The following is a 19,996-nucleotide window of genomic DNA, read 5'->3' on the forward strand; positions in this document are numbered from 1 at the left end:
AGTTTCATTGTTTTCATTTGTTTTCCCGCCAAGTTAGCTTGCAGAAAAAATCATTGCTTCGCAAGCATTTAAATATTGCTGAGCTAATTTTTTACACTTTAACAATTTTACACAAGCAGATTTTAATATTTTATTGTTATAATGGCAGACTCACCATGTAAATATATTGTTTACCTACATTTTTATGGCACAGTGTTATGCATTAATTCCTTTCAGGTGAGCCCCGAGCAAAGAGACAAAAAGTTGATAAAGCAGGTCGTTTTGCTGCACTCGCCAAGTTGAAAGAACTAAAAGGCAGTAAACATAAATATGAAGTGGAGGAGGAGGTCGACAATGTTTATGAAATAGTCGATGAACGTGAGTATGCCAAGAAGGCAAAGGAATTGTACGGTGATGACTGGATAGAAGATGGTAAGCATTTGTCAAGTGTTCCCCATAGATGAGCGATTGTAACATAACTTTGTTTGAAGATGGTACCGGCTATGCTGAAGACGGTCGAGACTTTTTCGAAGATGAGGCTGAATATTCGGATGATGATACCGCAAAATCATCTAAAGATCAAAAGAAAGGTGGCAAAAAGCGTCCGCGAGAAAGTGATAAACCGGTCAAAGGCAAAGGTTCCATAAGAAATCTCTTCAGCAATGCTGTTCCCAAAAAGGCTGCGGCAGCATCAATTAAAGATGATGATATCTTAAACGATATTTTGGGCGAGCTAGAGGATAAACCGAAGGAGTCATCAACATCGAATGAAGCAGCAAAATCCCAAAAAGTAATTGCCCCCGCACGTATTGTCACCAATACACGGAAATCAGATGCGGCTGTGGCCAAAGAATATATGAATAGCTTCATCAACAACATCAATATGAAAGAATCCTCAAAGAAATCCAAAGAAAACAGTGACGATGAACTTTTGGATAGTATATTAAAATCAAAACCAAAAGAAAAGGCGAAAGCTCCCACAGCAACGACGCCGGCAGTTGCAGCTAAGCCAACAGAACCAAAAGAATCACAACCAAGGGAAGAGAACAAAGAAAATGCTAGAGAACCCTCAATTCCAAAGGAGGTGGAAGCTCCCAAAACATCATCATCGTCTAGTGAACCTGTTATACCAGATGATGATATGGACTTTAGTTGTTTGCAGGATGATGAAAATCAATTTGATTTGGAGAAAACTTTAGGGGCAACCAAAAAAGTAGAATCGCCGGTGAAACCGAAAGCTCCAGTGGTGACACCTGAAGAAGATATGCAAAAGTTACTCAATAATTGGGAGAATATATGTCAAATGGATGATTTTAATGAGGAGCTGACAGCTACATCAGCCACAAATGGAACTGATGTGTTAAGTGGTCAGGAGAATTTACGTTTCTGGTATTGGGAAGCATGGGAAGATCCCCTACGTCGTCCCGGTGAAGTTTTCCTATTTGGTCGCACGCAAGAGGGTAAATCGATTAGTGTGCGTGTGGAGAAAATCGATCGTGTTATATATCTGCTGCCAAGGGAATATGTAAGTACAATCATCTACTATAATTTTTATTTGTTAATTTATCCATTTGAGATAATCAGACTGAATTTTAAGCTGAAAATAAATCGAGTTGGGGTCATTGTTCAAAAATATGTGAAACAAGTAAGCAAAGGCTACAGTCGAGCGGGGCCGACCGTTGAATACCCTACAACACTATAAAAAACGATACAGTTTATATATGCGAGATACTCGAAAGAATTCCACAAGATATTGCGACAAATAATAAAAGAAACCCATCAGGTTTCGTTCTCTAATTTTCGAATAATAGCAACTTAAACTAATTTCCTCATTTCCAATTTATTGGTAGATGTTGCACGTAAATGGTCTTCCTAGATCTGAAACCAATATTTCCCAAAGACCTATAATCTCTCAGAAGTGGCAAAAGATTAAAATTTATTATTGGTTTTTGACTGAAACGCATTTATATAAGATATAGACATTTGACTATACGAAATCAGCGTTAACGAAATAGTCAGAAGTGCGTCTTTCCTTTATTTGTGAATTCTCCAAAAAGTCACTGGAATGGACATTTTTGTATTTTGTCAAAAAAAGTAGGCAAACAATTTCACACATTGAATATTTTTGGATGGCGATCCAAAACTGCTTGGCTTTTGCAATGTGCGGTAACCCCCATTCAAATGTGCGTGCGGATCGGGCGATAATTATGACCTGCCGAAAATTTTGCAGTTTTTTGGTCCATTTCAACCCCTAAATATATGACGATCATCTCCAAAAAGAGTAGGCTTCTATTCTGACCCTCATCTTATCCCCATGCAAAATTTCGAAAGGATCGGGCCATAAATGCGATTTGTATATGACATCCTGATATCCTAAGTACTTAGTTTTGTTAGCTGTAGAAATATTACCAAATGTTTAATTCAAAATGAAAATATGCCAAAAATATGACAAAATTGAAAAAATATGAGAAAATGTTACAAAATCAATATTTTCATCTTTAGAGAGGTATTTTTATGCGATTTTTTAGACGTTTTTTCTTTCCTGCCAAGAGGCCCTTCTGAATTAATGAGAACTGTCTAAATCAGTTCAGCCGTTCTCGACATATATGAGATCTTTCAAGCATATCTTCTTTGATAGACATATATATCGCACATATTTTGCTATATATCCGATTTGTTGGATCTTAACATCAATGTAAAGATCAGAAGTAACCTTGTCATGGCTTTGTGATTTCGCCGGGATTTAAAATATTCGCGGTTTAATGAAAAATTTTGCATTTTTTCAACACAAAAGATATGGTCTATTTTACCCTCTAAACATTATCCGATGACCACCCAAATTGGTAGGCTTCTTCCCCGCCCTAAACTCTAGCTACATGCGAAATTCTGTGTCGATTGGTCTATAACTGCGACCTGTAGAGCAACTGGAAAATAAGGAAATTTTTCAGTATTTGGTCCATTTCAACCCCTAAATGTTATGCGATCATCTCCAAAAGAAATAGGGTTCTATTCTGACCTTAGCCCCACCTCCATTTTAAATTTGGTGAAGATCGGGCCATAATTGCGACCTGTAGAGTGATTACAAATTAACATGGACAGACGGACAGACGGACGGACGGACATACATAGCTAGATCGACTCAGCTCGGCGAGCTAGGAAGATCCATATATACTTTCCTATGTGGGAAACCAATATTTCGAGGTGTTACATAATTTTTGGCCCAATCAAACTTATAATACCCCCAACACATAGTGTTGTAGGGTATAAAAAGTAAAAAAAATAGAGTTAGCCGAAGTTCCAATATATTTGTTTAGTATCACAGCCGAGTTTTCTGAAATGATCTAATAGATAAATACATATTTTACTCATGTAAATTGGCTGGCGAAGATGTAGTATATAAATAGCGTTCGAGTATAACTAAAAAAAGTTCGACGCGACGTTAACTCAAAAGTATTTCGTCTTTCTTTAAATTTCTATTCATTTGTTACTTTTATTCCTTCCAGCTTTTGGATCCCATCACTAAGGAGCCAACCAAACAAAAAGTCACACTGGCCGATTTGTACAAAGAATTTGATGAATCCATATCAAACGATCTGAAATTAGGTGAATTTCGTTCACGTAAAGTAACCAAGAACTTTGCATATCATTCAATTGGCATAGATGTGCCACAACAATGTGACTATATGGAAGTACATTATGATGGCAAGAAACCTCCACCAAATACCAAACTAAAGTATAATTCAATTGCTCATATATTTGGTACGAATACTACATCTTTGGAAAGATTTATTTTGGATCGCAAAATAAAAGGTCCCTGTTGGTTGAATTTGAAACAATTCAAAGTAAATCCCGCACCCATGAGTTGGTGTAAAATAGATGTGACGGTTAGTGAGCCAAAGTTTGTGGTTTTAACCGAAGACCCGAAGCCGGTGCCACCTCCACCCATAACTCTGCTGACCTTAAATGTACGCACATCGCTGAATAGTAAAACGCTGAAAAATGAAATTTGTATGATATCCATGTTGGTTCACAACCGATTCCAAGTGGATAAGCCACCACCGAATCCGCCCTTCAATAAACATATGTGTGGCCTTACACGGCCTGCAATGTGCACTTGGCCATTTGATTTGAATGCAAAGTTGACCAAATTCAAAGCAACCAAAATTTTTAAACATGATTCGGAAAGGGCTTTGCTTAGTTGGTTTTTAGCTCAGTACCAGCAAATTGATGCAGATCTTATTGTTACACATGATGCTTTGGATTGTCAGCTGGATGTCATAGCTGATCGTATTGTCACCTTGAAAATACCACAATGGTCACGTTTGGGTCGGCTGCGTATGTCTCAGGCTTTCGGCAAGAAAATGTTGGATTTCTTTATTGGGCGCATGGTGTGCGATGTAAAACGCTCCGCCGAGGAATGCATACGTTCCAGATCATATGATTTACAAACTCTGTGTCAAAATGTCTTGAAAATCAAAGAAAACGATCGCATGGAAGTAAACGAAGAAGATCTATTGGAAATGTTTGAAACTGGTGATGGCATTTTGAAATTGGTTACGCTGACCATGCAAGATGCTTCATTCATTCTAAGGCTAATGTGTGATTTAAATATTATGCCATTGGCTTTGCAAATAACCAACATTTGTGGTAACATTATGACTCGTACACTGCAGTCGGGTCGTTCGGAACGTAATGAATATTTGCTGTTGCATGCATTCACGGAGAAGAATTACATCGTACCCGATAAGAAGAAAAGAGAATTTAACAATGCTTCTGCTGATCCTGAAGCTGGGGATCATGATAGTACTGCTGCCAATACAACGTCTGCTGCAGGCGGTGGACGTAAAAAGGCGGCATATTCTGGTGGTTTAGTGTTGGATCCCATACGTGGCCTATACGACAAATACATTTTATTGATGGATTTCAATTCGCTATATCCCAGTATAATACAGGAATATAACATTTGTTTTACCACAGTGCAACAGCCCTACAATCCCGAGGATGTGCCACAATTGCCCGATTCAACTTTGGAGGCAGGCATATTGCCACAGCAATTGAGACGTTTGGTGGAATCACGTCGTGAAGTTAAAAAATTAATGGCCCAGCCAGATCTTGCTCCCGAATTACAAATGCAATATCATATAAGGCAAATGGCTTTAAAATTGACCGCCAATTCCATGTATGGTTGTTTAGGTTTTGCCCATTCGCGATTCTTTGCTCAGCATTTAGCTGCGCTGGTCACCCTTAAAGGTCGTGAAATTCTCATGAATACCAAATCGTTGGTACAAAAAATGAACTATGAGGTGGTATATGGTGACACTGATTCAATCATGGTCAATACCAACATCACCGACTATGAGCAGGTATTTAAAATTGGAAGCGGCATTAAGCAGAGTGTTAATAAACTGTACAAACAATTGGAACTGGATATTGATGGAGTGTTCAGCTGTTTGCTGCTGCTTAAAAAGAAGAAATACGCCGCTGTTAAGGTGGTCAAGACGGCCAAGGGTAAGAAAATTCTTAAATATATTTTTTACTTTTTTCGAATATGTACAATTTTTCTATTTTTGCAGGTGAACTGAAAAAGGAGCAAGAACACAAAGGTTTGGACATTGTCCGTCGTGATTGGTCTCAAATTGCAATTATGGTCGGTAAGGTGGTACTCGATGAAGTATTGTCGGACAAACAATTGGATGATAAGCTCGATGCTGTGCATTCGCATTTGGAGAAAGTTCGTGATCAAATATTGGCTGGTGATGTTCCGCTACCCATGTTTGTGATAACCAAACAATTGTCGAAAGCCCCCACCGATTTTAATAATGCTTCAACGCAACCGCACGTTCAAGTGGCACTGCGTATGAATAAAACCCGCAATCGTCGTTACAAGAAGGGCGATATGGTCGATTATGTTATTTGTCAAGATGGCACCTCAAATGCAGCCACACAGAGGGCTTATCATTTGGATGAATTAAAGGGTAGTGAAACTCTTAAATTGGATACTGATTATTATCTTTCGTCACAAATTCATCCGGTTGTAACACGTATGGTTGAGGTCTTGGATGGTACCGATGCTAGTCGTGTGGCGGAGTGTTTGGGATTGGATCCAACCAAATTTAGAGCTCAAGTTCAAAGGTAAGTTTTGAAAAAAGATATGTTATGAACAAAGATAAACAAGAGCAAAATAAGTCTTGTGTTGATAGTTACTTGACCCTTAAGCCTGTCATTCTGATCTATGTCTTTGTAATCTTATAATATATCCTCTATGCGTTTATAGACTCGGCCATATGACTAGAGAAATAACGGTTTTAGACCCTGCGCACGATAACTCTCGAAGGGAGTAACTGATTTGGTTCAAACTTGGTACATCGTAATATTATTTTAAAACTTAGATTTAGTTCGGATATCGGTTCTCTCCTTCTGGTACCTCCCCCACATAAGGTCAAATTTTCAAATAAATATATATTTTACTGCACAGAAAGAGAAAGGAAAATCCGATTGTGCTCCAACTTTGCGAATCCGAGTATTTGCACCAGTGCTAGATCAAAAATGGACAGTATCGGTCCTCTTCATAAAGAACCTCCCCCACAAAGGGTAAAATTTTTGGATAACTATAACTCTTATAAAATGTGACGTAAGATTCCTATTGTCTTCAAATTTCACACATCACAATATTTTTATTAACACAAGATCTGCTGAAAAGAGGGGATATACCGGTCCACTCCTACTGGTTTCTCTCCCACAAAGGCTGAAAATTTTGAATATCTATGGTGCTCTTAAAACGCGAAATTAACATCCGATTTCATTCAGACTTTCAATATTTCCTTAAACACAAGATCTGTTATAAATGTGGGGGAGATCGCACTATTTTTTCTTGTACCTCCCCCACAAAGAGTCAAAAATTTGAATAACTAAAACGAGCATAAAATCCGAAATAAGCATCCAGTTCTCATCAAATTTCACACATGCCATTATTTTTACTAACACAAGATCTGCTGTGAAAATGGAATATATATCGGGGCACTCCTTCTGGTACTTACCCCACAAAGGGTTCAAAAATTTGAAAAGCAAAACGCAAATTTCACAAATCCAAACTTTTGTGGATAAGGCAAAATCTGTTGTGAAGATGATAGATATCGGCCAGCCCGTTCTGATACCTCAACAACAAAGGGTCACAATTTCCAATACTTATATCTGTCATAATTTGCGAAACAAGTCGGTGATTCTACAAAATTTGCTATATATATAAATATTTTCCTTAGCCAGAAATCTGATATGAATATGTAATTAATTAAGTTGGACAATATTGGCTAACTGCTTCGGAACCTCCTCCATAAAGGTTCAACAGTTAGAATAATCATAACTCAAGGCTGGGGGTATACATCTGTCGGCAAAACCGACTGGTACTATTTAACTTGTTTTTTACTTTTTCATAAATATATTTCTTTTCTTTTTACAGAACCTATGAAGAGCGTGCAGTTGATTCCACTGGCGAATCATTGGTTAAGAGTACCTTACAAAAATATCGTACCTGTGAGAAATTCAAATTCATATGTGTACGTTGTAAAACGGAAAACATCGTTGCATCTGCATATAAACCTTCGGCTGGCAATTCATATGAAGCTGTCCTGCAGAAATGTTCAAATCCAGATTGTTCCATTGCTCCCTATCAATATGTCATTGCTATACGCAATCAACTTATTCTCAGTATGCGTGGATTTATAACACGTTTCTATCAGAATTGGTTGGTGTGTGATGATCCGGCATGTAATCAGAACACACGCTGTTACACTCATGTCACCAGTGGTCGTCGTCCCGTGTGCATGCGTTGTAAAAATGGCACTCTCGTCAGACAATACACCGAAAGAGATCTCTACGATCAATTAAGTTATTTCCAATATATGTTTGATTTGTCAAAACATCTGCATAAAAGTAAGTAGGAAATAGTAGCCCAGGTTGACATAATTTATTTTATCATTTGATTTCTTTTATTTTAGATGTTAACATTTCACCCGAGGTCACAGCTGCTTATCATGTGTTACGTGAAACGGTCGATCAACAATTGGAGAAATCTGCATATTGTACTATTGCCCTCAGTAAACTCTTCGCTGGGTGGAAACCATTGCTTCATGATGAAGTTGTAGCCCAAAAGAAAATCGATCTACCATCGGTACAAGTGGCAGCCACTTTGGATGATATTTAGTTTGTAGGGAAATATGCATTTTAGCAACGCCAATTATTATGGTGTATGTTTTTTATATTCATATCAATAGTCCATAGCAATTGTAAAAAGCAGCACATAATCAATCATTTATAACAGCAATTATTTTATGCATGTTATTACATATCCAAACAAAAAGTTTTGAAATATATTTAATTTGTACACAAATATCTACTTTGGTGAATGTTTCAAACTCGAATGAATAACACACAAGTTTACAAAATTACTTTAATTGACTGATGTAGTATAAGCTGTCACGTGAGGAACTGTGCTAACATTGATTATTCCCACCCAAAAGACCTTGAAGTAAAGCCCATTTATTTTGTTTTAAGCCGAAGAAATAATGGTGCAAAACAACTGGTCAGCATAAATCGTACTTAATGCAACATCAAGAAGTAAAAAATGTTTATATGTTTGATGTAAACAAAACATTGGCGTCATAAACAAAGCACATCGCACGTTTATGGGATTATAGTTTGCCAATAAACCGGTTTGTATTTTGTCAAAGAGACTACGGAAGAAGACGTATTTCCTTCATTGCATTGTTGTGGTAAATTCATAGCGTTGTCTACGATAACATAGCTATGTCAATGACTATTATTTGCTGTAATTGAATTGGAGACTTTTCTTTTGCCGATCACAAATACCCTACCAATAGCAAGCTGGGTTACAAACATTTTAAAAGGATTTGTCGCAACAGAAAAAAAGTAGAAAAGTAGAAGGTTTGAAAGTAGTCAGTCAGTCAGTAGGTATATTTAGTTTAAATATACGTGACCACCTCAAAGAACTCTTGTCTTTTTTCTTCATCCTGGAAAGATATTTAGATATAATAGTCAGAAGATTTTCTTTTCATATTTTTTCCAAACGAAAAGACAATCCTTTTATTTGATAACAGAAAACATTTGCATATTAGGTGTTAGATCATCTTTATCTTCTCTTCACCTTCACATGGTCAATTGTGGGGCCTGAATCTGTAGATCAATCCGCCGCGAGTCACTCCATCTAATCCGTCGCAGTATTACTTTGTCTAAGGTGTCAATCTAGTTTAACTGAGTAACGCTTTTAGGAATAACCGTTCCGCAGTCTTGTATGGATCTAGAGTTTAAGGCGCTGTAATGCAACTTCCAAGGTCGTCTACCATCCCTGAAATTTGCAAGTTGAAGTGATTCTAAAAAAAAAATAGTTAAAAACCGACACCGATTTGCTAATCACCACTTTTGCCTGCGCGTTTTTGTGCTGTTTCTATGAAGATGTCTACGTCAGCACCTTCCTCCATTTGAAACATCAGGGTATCGACTCTATTTGAACGTTTGCCTTGATGATACCTGAACGAAAGTCCTTACCATGATTTGGAGGCTATATCATGCTGGGTCTCGTTACCTCCACAGTCCCGACTTCTTACGGAGACGAATTTAAACAACAAACACAATACCAACAGACAACCAACCGCTTCTGATAAAGCGCCATCTAAGGACATCGCCAACGACACGATTTTAAATGCGGGCGTGAAGCTGACTCTGATGATGTACCGAGACGGGGTTTGTGAAGCTCTGAGGCTCATCCAGGATAGGCTTCCATCTGGTTGTGGGAATGACTCCTCTCTCTGTCTCTCTCTGGCGAGGAAATTGATATTACCGTCCTACTCTCATCTCATAGAGTTTAGTAGAGGCAAAAAACACTGAAAATACACCACCTTGTGCTCAGATGAGGTCAAACTTCAATGAGGGAAATCCATCGGTATGCATTGTCATATGCAGGATGCCACACCAACCAGTGTACCAAAAACCCACGGTGACTCTGGCTCAAGGTAGACAAAAGCTAAGAGGGGTTATAAGCGGTCAATGAAGTACTGTAGAAAGTTCATTGACCGAGTTACGGATATTGTGTTCCCTTGAGTAGGAGCTGTTCTCTCTCCTTTCAGACCTCGAAAAGAAAGTTATTCCACCTGTGGAAAAAGCATCTGACGAGGGTGCTGTGGAGGTCAGCAATATTCCGGCTGATAAGCCGGCCTTAACTGTTGCACAAGCCGTCAACCCCTGTCGTCAGCAAGAGGACTGGTCTTGTTCCAATAGCCTCTAAAGGTAAAAATGAAACCACCGAATTTCGAGCCAAAGCCGCAGGAAGTAAATATTCTCCCAGACTATCTACCCGGACAACCTGCGTTCACCATTCGATGGTCATTGAGGACCGTCTGAGGTAGTCATTCTTTCTTGGGAAAGTGGATCCTAGAAGGCTGTTGTTCGGCGCTGCCCTCCACGGACTGGCGGCTGTGTCACTAAAAGAAATCTAGTCAGTTCGAGTATGAAGGGTGCTGTCCTGGTCATTGAAATATTCATCGATACCTTTAGTTAGGAATATCTCCAAGCACGTGGGAGAAAATTGCACTTCGTCATGGGATGGATTCGATTCCTTCTAACGCCGCTGCAGTAGGAGAAAGTAAACAGCAGCTATTTAGAATCATGCAGATCAATCTGCATCATTACACAGCGGCTGCAGCCGATCCCTCACGAAGGCTGAAATTGAAATAGCCCTAGTCCATGAACCTTATATCTACAAAAATCTATAAAAATAAGGGAATTGGGCTATTAAATGAGCTGTACATTACTTACAGATAAGCTAAGAACGTGTACAGTAGCTAAGAAGGACCTTAACTTAATCTTCCTTAATAATTTCAGCGAAGACGGTGAGAGTGGAGATGCACTCTGGAAAGGTTCTAACCTTTATCTCCCTTTATAAGCACCCCGACCCTAAGTAGTAGAGAAACTGTTCACTTAGTTGGGAAGCACAGGTAATTTCATTGTTGGATGTGATGTCAACGCCAACCATTTTCATTGGGACAGTAAGGATACAACTCGCAACAGGTAAGTCTATTATATACCCTCAGCCATCAGCAACAGAGGCCAAAATGTGCCTAGGTCTCTTTGGACCAAATCTATCTCAGGACATTTGGAGTCGATCTAGCGATGTCGGTCCGTCGGTCTGTCTGGCTAATGCACACGATAACACTCGAAGGGAGCATTCGATTTGGTCCAAACTTGGTACATCATAATTTATTATCAAACTTAGATCGAGTTCAGAGATGGGCAATATCGGCGAACGCTTTCTGGTAACTCCCCCACAAAAGGTCAAAGGAAAGAGGAAGGATAGTCCGATTTTGCTCTAACTCTGCTAATCCTAATATTTGCATCACTGCTAGGTCACGTGCGATAATGGTCAATATCGGTCCACTCCATCAAGTACCTCCCACACAAAGGGTCAACATTTTGGATAATTATAACTCTTATAAAATGTGACGTAAGAGTCCGATTGTCTTCAAATTACACATATAACATTATTTTTATTAACCCAAGGTCTTGTGTGAAGATGGAATATATCGTTCTACTCCTTCTGGTATCTCCCCACAAATGGTCAAAATTTTGAATATTCATGAAGCTCATAAGACTTGGCAAATCTCAATAATTTCATAAACACAAGATTTGTACTAGTACCTGCCCCACAAAGTGTCAACGTTTAGAAGAACCAAAACGATCATGTAATCCGAAAGAACCATTCGATTTTCTCAATATTTCACACATCCCATTATTTCTACTAATACAATATGTGCTGTAAAGATTTGATACATCGGTCCACTCCTTCAGGTACATTCCCTCGCAAAGGGTGGAAATTCCATTCAGTCTTCTCAATATTTCTATCAACCCAAGATTTCTTACAAAGATGGTAGAGATCGGGCCATTTCTTTTGGCACCTACCCCACATTGGGTTCAATATTCTGGAAATCCATACTCTCAGAGAAAGCGAAATAAGCATCAAGCTCTCTTCAACTTTCACACATACAAACATTTTTGCTAACACAAGATCTGTTGTGAAGATGATATATATCTGCCAACCCCTTCCGGTACCTTACCCACAAAGGGTCACAAGTTTCAATACTATTATCTGTTATAACTTGCGAAACAAGTCAGCGATTCTTTACAACTTTCTATATCTGAATATTTCTCCCAACCAGAAACCTGAGATGAATGTGGAATTTATGATTTCGCATAAAATTGGATATACATGTTCGATTTTCTTGTAATTTTTCCCATACCAATATTTTTATCTGTATTAGATGAGATATGAAAATGGAATACTTCGGTCGACTATATCTGGTATCTCACGTATATTTTTGCATTTTCTAAAAATTATCACTTATCCCACATAAAGTGAGGGAAGTCCAAACCCGCCACGTAGTAATATTTATATCATATTTGTTTAGGTCCGATCCAAATTGGACAATATTGGCCCATTCCTTTGGAACCTACTCCATAGAGGGTCAACAACAGAAGTCAAAATATATTTAAATAATCTAACATTGGCTGAGGGGAATACATCTGTCGGCAAAACCGACCAATAATTTTTAACTTGATATGTTTAGACCTTCGTTGAATAGGCACGTTTACTTTTTTATGTAATAAATAAATCTAGATTTAAATTAGATAAATATTTAAATTACGATTCAAATGTCCTCCCTCACACAAAGTTGTCAATGTTGAAGACGAGCTACAAATCTTCTTAGGCTAGTTTTGTACTTTATTAGTTAAAAAGACACAAATTAAGTGAGCTTTCTGCTTAAATTTATTGTTTTATTCGTCAAAAAGAACCAAACTATGTGAGCTCTATGCTTAAATGAAGGTGGGATGCGAAAACAAAAGACTTAAGCCACAAACTCGATGATATCTCAAAGACAAACAATTACCACAATTACTCGCATAAATATTATTACTGTTATTACGATTTCTTTACGATTCATTAATTTAAATGAAAAAAAAAAAAAAAATCAGAAGTTTTTAAAGTCTTCGGCTTTGTTTTGTTTTATGTGGACAATTGAACTTGATAGGGCATTTGAAATGCGAGCAAGAACAGCAGCAACAACATGAAAACAATGACTAATGAAAAATATCTAATTATGGTCATAAATGCCATTAATTGTATGTGTGTGTGTGTGTGTTTGTGCGTCTGATATGCGTTGAAAATCCCATTGAGTGTATGTAACCCAAAGAGCTGTAGTGACTTCCGAACTTGTTGCTATTGTTTGTTTTTTCTTTATTCAGTTACACGTTTATCCATCAAATGACTGCCATAGTTTTAGCTTATGACAGTGAGGGGCGGACTATGGTAGCGTTCAAAGACCCTGAAACGCATTCATGAACAGACATACACACACAACTACAGTTTAATAAACGGCGATTTGAAATGCACGTTGCGTACTTCAAGTTCATAGATATGTCAGAGTCATGAATTCGAGGGAAGAGTCAAACTATTTCCTATTTAAAGTTGTAAAGTACTATTTTGTAATGGCCAATGACCTAAAGAACTTAGAATCTATTTTTCATGTTTTTGATGTAAAAAGGTGATGTAGAGTTGTAAAATTCGACAATTAACACAAAATATCATACAACGGTTTGTAATGACTTTTTTATTTTTGTTTGTGGAATATTGTTGTGAATTTGAAAACAGAAAATATTTTCAGCGAATAGAAGTAGAATACATTTAAAAAAAATATTTGTGATTTTAATAGCGGTAACATTAAATTTTACTCAACTTTCATGTGTTTCATGAATAACCTCTAGATTAAGAAAAGTGAAAAAATTTGCTATTAAAGCATAGCAAACACTCAAAGCTTTCGAAAAATCACATTGTCCAATGTTTCTTTAATTTAATTAATAGCCTTTAAATATCGGTTAACATTTCCATTGGTCACTGAACATATTTTCGTTTTACCATCAGCTCTGTCTATAGATGGTGTATATCATTTGATACTGTCAAATTATGCATATTCGAAATAAAAGTGTTGCACTTCACCCATCTTTGGACAATCTCCGTTTCAGGACATTTGAAGTCGATCTAACCAAGTCCATCTGTTGTGTACATGATAGCTCTCGATCTGAGTATCCGATTTGATCCAAACTATGCACATGGCAATATTTTTCTCGAGTTCGAAGATGGTCGACTTCTTTTGGTTGCACCCCATAAAAAATTAATATTTTTTTAAAAAAAATTACATGTTTCATAAAAACGATAGAACTAACCGATGAAATCCAACTTTTGCTTCATATGCATCAAATTAATCAAAATATCAACCTATCAAAATACCTCTCCTATAAAGAGTTAAAATTATGAGGAACATTTACAATATGAATTTTACAACATGAATGTGGGGTTAATTTTTTCACACGTTAACTGTAATTTCCCTACAAAGTTTTCGAAAAGCCCTGCATCAAATAAAACCAGTAAGGAAAGGTCTAATGTCAGGCGAGGACGACTATATGATACCCTACATCCACATTCATATTCAATAGAGCTCCCGTTGAATGTGAACAAGTAAAAAAGCATTAAGTTCGGCTGGACCGAACTTTGAAAGCTCTCCACCTTTTGGAAAAAATTTGGCATATTTCAAAAAAAAAAAAAAAAAATAAATAAATAAATAAAATAAAAAATAATTAATACTAATAAGTTGTATTAAAATCTATAGGACGTTAAAAGTTGTATTAAAATCTATAGGACGGAGGTACTATTATATGGGGGCTATACCAAAACTTGAACCTGCACAGACGATTTTCTGTCATAGGCTGTTGTATCCATTACGAACGTCAAGTACCAAATTTGAAACAATTCCGGTGAATAATGTCGTTAAAATCATCAAAATACTGGTACCTCAATATGGAGGCTATACGAAGAAGTGGACCTGCACAGAAAATTTTCTGTCTTATGTTGAAGTATCCATTGCGAACTTCAAATACCAAATTTGAAACAATTCCGGTGAATAATATCGCTAAAATCATCAAAATACTGAATATAGGGAGGTACCGTTATATCGGAGCTATAGAAAGGCCTGTACGTGCAAAGACAATATTCTGTCACAGCTTTTAGTACCTATTACGAAATTCAAATACGAAATTTCAAACAATTTCGATGAATATTGTACTTAAAATCGTCAAAATACGGAATACATAGACAATTATATGTCATAGACTGTAGTTCCCATTACGAACTCTAAATACGAAATTTGAAACAACTCCAATGAATAATGTCGCTAAAATCGTCAAAATACCGAATATTGGGAGGTACCCTTATAGGGAGGCTATACGAAGACGTGAACCTGCGTACGAAATTTTTAGGCATAAGCTGCAGTACCCATTACGAACTTCGAATACGTAATTTGAAACAATGATTGTCGCTAAAATCATTAAAATGCCGAATATCGGCAGGTACAGTTATAAGGGGGGCAATACGAAAACGGGGACCGACATGGCCCATTTACAAACTCAACCTGCCTACTCGGCAAATAACACATGTCTGCAATCTTTCAATTCGTTCGAAAGATTACAACATACAGAGAGAGGGACAGACGGATATCTCGAAATTGTCTTAGAATTTTACACTGATCCAAAATATATATACTTTGTAGGGTCTATCATGAATAGGAGTTACAAACGGAATGACAAATCTAAAAACGCTAGATTGTTTCACTTTACCACATAGCTGCATAATTCCCATTTCCTTGGAACTACCTTACCTACCTTTCTCTTTGTGCAGCTTGGAGTCTTCGAAAGAAAATTTGTGTGACATATCATAAAGGGAATCCAGAGCCGCACTCTAATCCTGCCGTCCTTTCCCCTTATAATTTGACATTAATATGCCTAGTCATGATGCGTATCTGCTGTATCTTAATATCTATTTGGTTTTTGTTGAAATGAATTTGTTGTAGTTCTGCTCATGGTACTACCTATTCTATTCTTAAAACTACAGAAATACAGCCCTGCGACTACGCTTCCTGTTACATTTATTTAAAATTATATGCAACAACTTGTTTTCATTTATTTAATATTTTTCCATATTTTTAAAATTAGTTAAATAGGGCCAAAGATGAATTAAATACCTGGACTTTCTTTCAAAAACTGTTAAATCTCTTTAAGACGTGGTCTACAATGAAAGTTTATTCTAATCATTGATTGAAAATAGTTTGTTTTTTATTTTTCAATCTTTTACATTCTTGTAGTTCTGGAACAGATCCAAAGTTGGCAGAAAATTTACTAAAACTAATTCTCTTTATAACTACCAAAAACAATTCAAATAATTACTAAAAATCTTAAATTTATTAAGATTTTAAAATTCAAAATTTTTAAAACTATCATATTAACTAGCTGGCCCGGTCCGCGTTGCCGGCCCGTACTTTTAATCTTTAAGGCATAATCAATCACAGATCTGACTTATGTAGGCGGCACAATTTTGATTATAAGTAATGACGCCATTATAATTACTCCAATTTTGATTATAAGTAGTGACTTGATTATGAGTAATGACTCCATGACAAAATATAAATAAATATTCATGGCAAAAATTATAATAACCGTCGGTTTTAGATATTTTGAATAGCCTGATCTTATTTTTTAGCTATAGGCTTTAATTTGAGTATATAGGTATTTACTATATGATAAAGAGCATTTATAATAGCCCCATGTGAAAATTCAGCTCAGTTTTTGATATTGTATTGAGCTATAATTTAAAATTTGTATTTTCAACGTTTAAAATCCCGTACTGCTTGGTATTCAGTTTTGTCCGCCTCATACTTGAAGGCAGAATGTTGTCAGAATAGCCAAAAAAAATTACTCTTTTGCTCCGATTACCGTAAGATGGGCATTAATTGTTTGTCATTTAAATTGTGCGGTGAAGATCCAATAAAGTTACTTCATAATTTCTTATTTTTTTCATGTTTCTGCCACAATTTCCGACTGAATGAGTCCCAGATTGACATTTCAGAGTTTATTTCATATAGACGTACATCCCAAATCTACATCCCAACCAATATTCTCTTGGGGGATACAAATTCAATAGAATACCAAATTTTCGTTTCTGACCACACATTGGTTGGGAAAGTGGACTTGGGGGTATTCTAATGTGGGGACTATACTTAAATAAATTCCTATGAGGGTAATTATCTGTAAGATGATTTTCTACCCCAGTGTTTTTTACCCCAGGTAGCCTCAAGACTAAGATGCGCACTTTTCCGAAAAATAAAAATTTATAAGAAGAGGTTTTCTTCCCCCTTAGAAACAAAGATGTCAAATAAGGGCCAAAAAATGAAAAAAGTGGCCAAGACCCCGAAAATACATTAAATCATGATCACGTGATCATTTTTTGCAAAGATGATTTCTTCTTAAATTATCAACATAAGCTAAAATTAGTACGAAAAATATGGTTAAAATGTAGAATATACTTACAATCGGGTTGTTCCGTTATCAGGGGTTATGATCCATATCATGACCTGCCAAAGCGATTAAAGGTATCTTGAATGTTTAGGTAGAATTTCTATTTTGCGTTCTTTATAGTCGGTATTTGACTGATTACAGTCCCAATGTATTTTGCATTTTGTGTTCTCATTTGACAATTTATTGTCATATGAAAGAAGAAGGTCCACTTTTGAAATTAACCTCATAACGCTTCTTTGATCATTTTTGTTTGTTTAGATGTGTTCGCATCTTCCAGCTGAAGCACGATGTAGGTCCTGGAGTAGAAAGCATTTAACATCGTACTGCACCCTCATTTCATTTTTAATATTATTCATTCAGAATTCAAACCAAAAAAATGTACAGTTCAATATAGAAAAAAGAAAAATAATTCGCTGAATTTTTTTGCGGCAAATTTTTAAAGGTCCTTACTAAGTTTGTCGGTAGAATGTACTATTATTTTTAAATTCGATTCCATTGAAAAATTGTCGATTTTTCCCGATTCTAGAATTTACGTAGAATTTAGCAACAACGGATAAAATTTTTATTTATAGATTTTATGTATTTATTGGGTATTACGAATAAATACATAAAATCTATAAATAACAGTTTTATCCATTGTGGCTTTATACTACCCAAAAAAACCTACACATCATATTAGAATTCAAAAAAAAAAAAAAACACTACAAATGTACATTCGAAAATAGTAAGTCAAAATGGAAAAAATATACAATATAAAACATTACTATTGTACATTTTAAAAGTCAAAATGAAAATGTTCAAATTTCACATTTTTACGCGATTTTTTTGGATTTTATTCCTTTCTGCCACGAGGCAATTCCGAATTTGTCTAAATCGTTAAAATCAGACCGGCGGTCTTTATGTTATAAGAGTAGTAACTAACACAACTTTCTTTTACATATAGAGAGATAGAGTTAAAAGTAGGCGCGATCCTCAGCCCCTAAATAAGTACTTAGGGTTGGATGGAAAGCCAACAGCATCTCGTGTAATAATTCTCAAACCGATATCTTCACTATTTTGGCATATATAAGGATTTTAGATAAATCGTAATAGTGGGCGTAAAAGGAGGCGTGGTCAATATTTTTTTCTTTAAAAACCTAACTCGGGGTATGACGAACGTTTGTACAAAAAATTATGCAAATCGGCCCAGCCGTTTCCAACTGATTCCGTTACCAACAAACAAAAATTGATTTTTATATATATAGATAATCAGACTTAAAAAGTTGGCCAATTAATATTTTGCCAAAGATAATCGAAAAAAATCAATTAAAACTATATATTAAAATTGTTCAAAATGTAATTAAATTTAATCACAAAAATGTTAAATATTACCAAAATTACCCATAAATATATCTCAATAATAAAATTACAAAAAAAAAAAAAAAATAAAAATAATTATAATTCCAGAATTTGTTATACAAAAATTCAGATACAAAATTCGGGTTGAAACATTCGGGGTTATTATATTATTATTTAATTCGTTATTCAGTTTTTTATATGTTTGTGTCTTTCACTTTCGTTATTCATATGAAAAGCTGGTAAGTGCATTGACCTTTTGCAAGCAATCATTTACACATTCACAATCGATTGTTATAAAATAAGTTATTTTATTAAAAAATATTAATATAATATTTCAAATATATTAATATAATTATCTTTTTCAAAGTATTCTAACTTGTTTTAAATTGAAGATCATTTCCAAAATTAATAAACATACAATGTTGGATTTGTCAATAAAAGCAGCAAAATATTTAAATTTACAATATGAAAAAAACATAAGCAAAGCCTAGAATGCATTTAAGCAGTGCTTTTCATACTATGTTCTATGTAGTCCACAATGAATGTTTCTTTCAATCATTGATTTTGAAAATATTCTGTTTTTTTATTTTACAACCTTTTACATTCATATAGTTCTGGAACAGATCCAAAATTGGCAGAAGTCGGGCACACTAAGAAAAGAAATTGTAACCAGCTGGTTGCTCTACCTTACCTTTTTATTGTACCATAGTTCTGCTTTTGCGTTCTACCATTGCTTGAGTAGGTTAAGGGTAATGCTCCTGAGAGTGTTTGTCAGTTCTCCTACCAGGCGCGTCCCCACCGACGGATATTGATGATCTCACTATTTTGCTTGAACTAGGGCGTCTTTTTACGACATATTGGAGCGGAATAGTGTGATTACCCGTCTCTGGGGATCTTCGGATTTTCCCTGCCAGAAACAGACTATGGTGTTCCCCTAAAACAAAAATGGAATGAAAACCAAAAGAGAAAAAAGTTACGGTGTAGGGCCTAAATTACCCAGTACCGGCGGGTGCTTGTGATCCAGCCACGAGTCACACTTTGCCGTTATCCAACAATCGTGCAAATATCTCCCGGAAATGTGGGTGCATTGGCATATGTGGTCGAAGGTATTGCTACAAGCACACAGCCTTTGAGCAAAAGTAAAGACATAGCGTCCGAGGAACTCTTGAGAAGCGTACGCTCGATCCAGCCTTCAACGTCAGGTAGTGCTTCA

General features: G+C 36.1%; 1 protein-coding gene across 1 annotated transcript; it reads left to right on the forward strand.

Annotated features, from left to right (window-relative positions):
* Positions 1-8,367, forward strand: LOC101889587 (DNA polymerase alpha catalytic subunit). Its single transcript, XM_005185165.4, has 7 exons — positions 1-157; positions 217-411; positions 471-1,504; positions 3,483-5,487; positions 5,553-6,111; positions 7,436-7,908; positions 7,974-8,367. Exons 1-7 carry the CDS (start codon positions 142-144, stop codon positions 8,177-8,179), a joined length of 4,488 nt encoding a protein of 1,495 aa, XP_005185222.2. The 5' UTR covers positions 1-141; the 3' UTR covers positions 8,180-8,367.
* Positions 8,368-19,996: the final 11,629 nt, after the last annotated feature.

This window comes from Musca domestica, unplaced genomic scaffold, assembly GCF_030504385.1.
Source record: "Musca domestica strain aabys unplaced genomic scaffold, Musca_domestica.polishedcontigs.V.1.1 21, whole genome shotgun sequence".
In the NCBI taxonomy this organism is placed as follows: domain Eukaryota; kingdom Metazoa; phylum Arthropoda; class Insecta; order Diptera; family Muscidae; genus Musca; species Musca domestica.

Bases quoted from the DNA above. Each gene is read 5' to 3' on its own strand.
- LOC101889587 (XM_005185165.4), top strand. The intron at 1,505-3,482 runs GTAAGTACAATC...TATTCCTTCCAG, and splicing joins ATCTGCTGCCAAGGGAATAT to CTTTTGGATCCCATCACTAA. The intron at 5,488-5,552 runs GTAAGAAAATTC...CTATTTTTGCAG, and splicing joins GGTGGTCAAGACGGCCAAGG to GTGAACTGAAAAAGGAGCAA.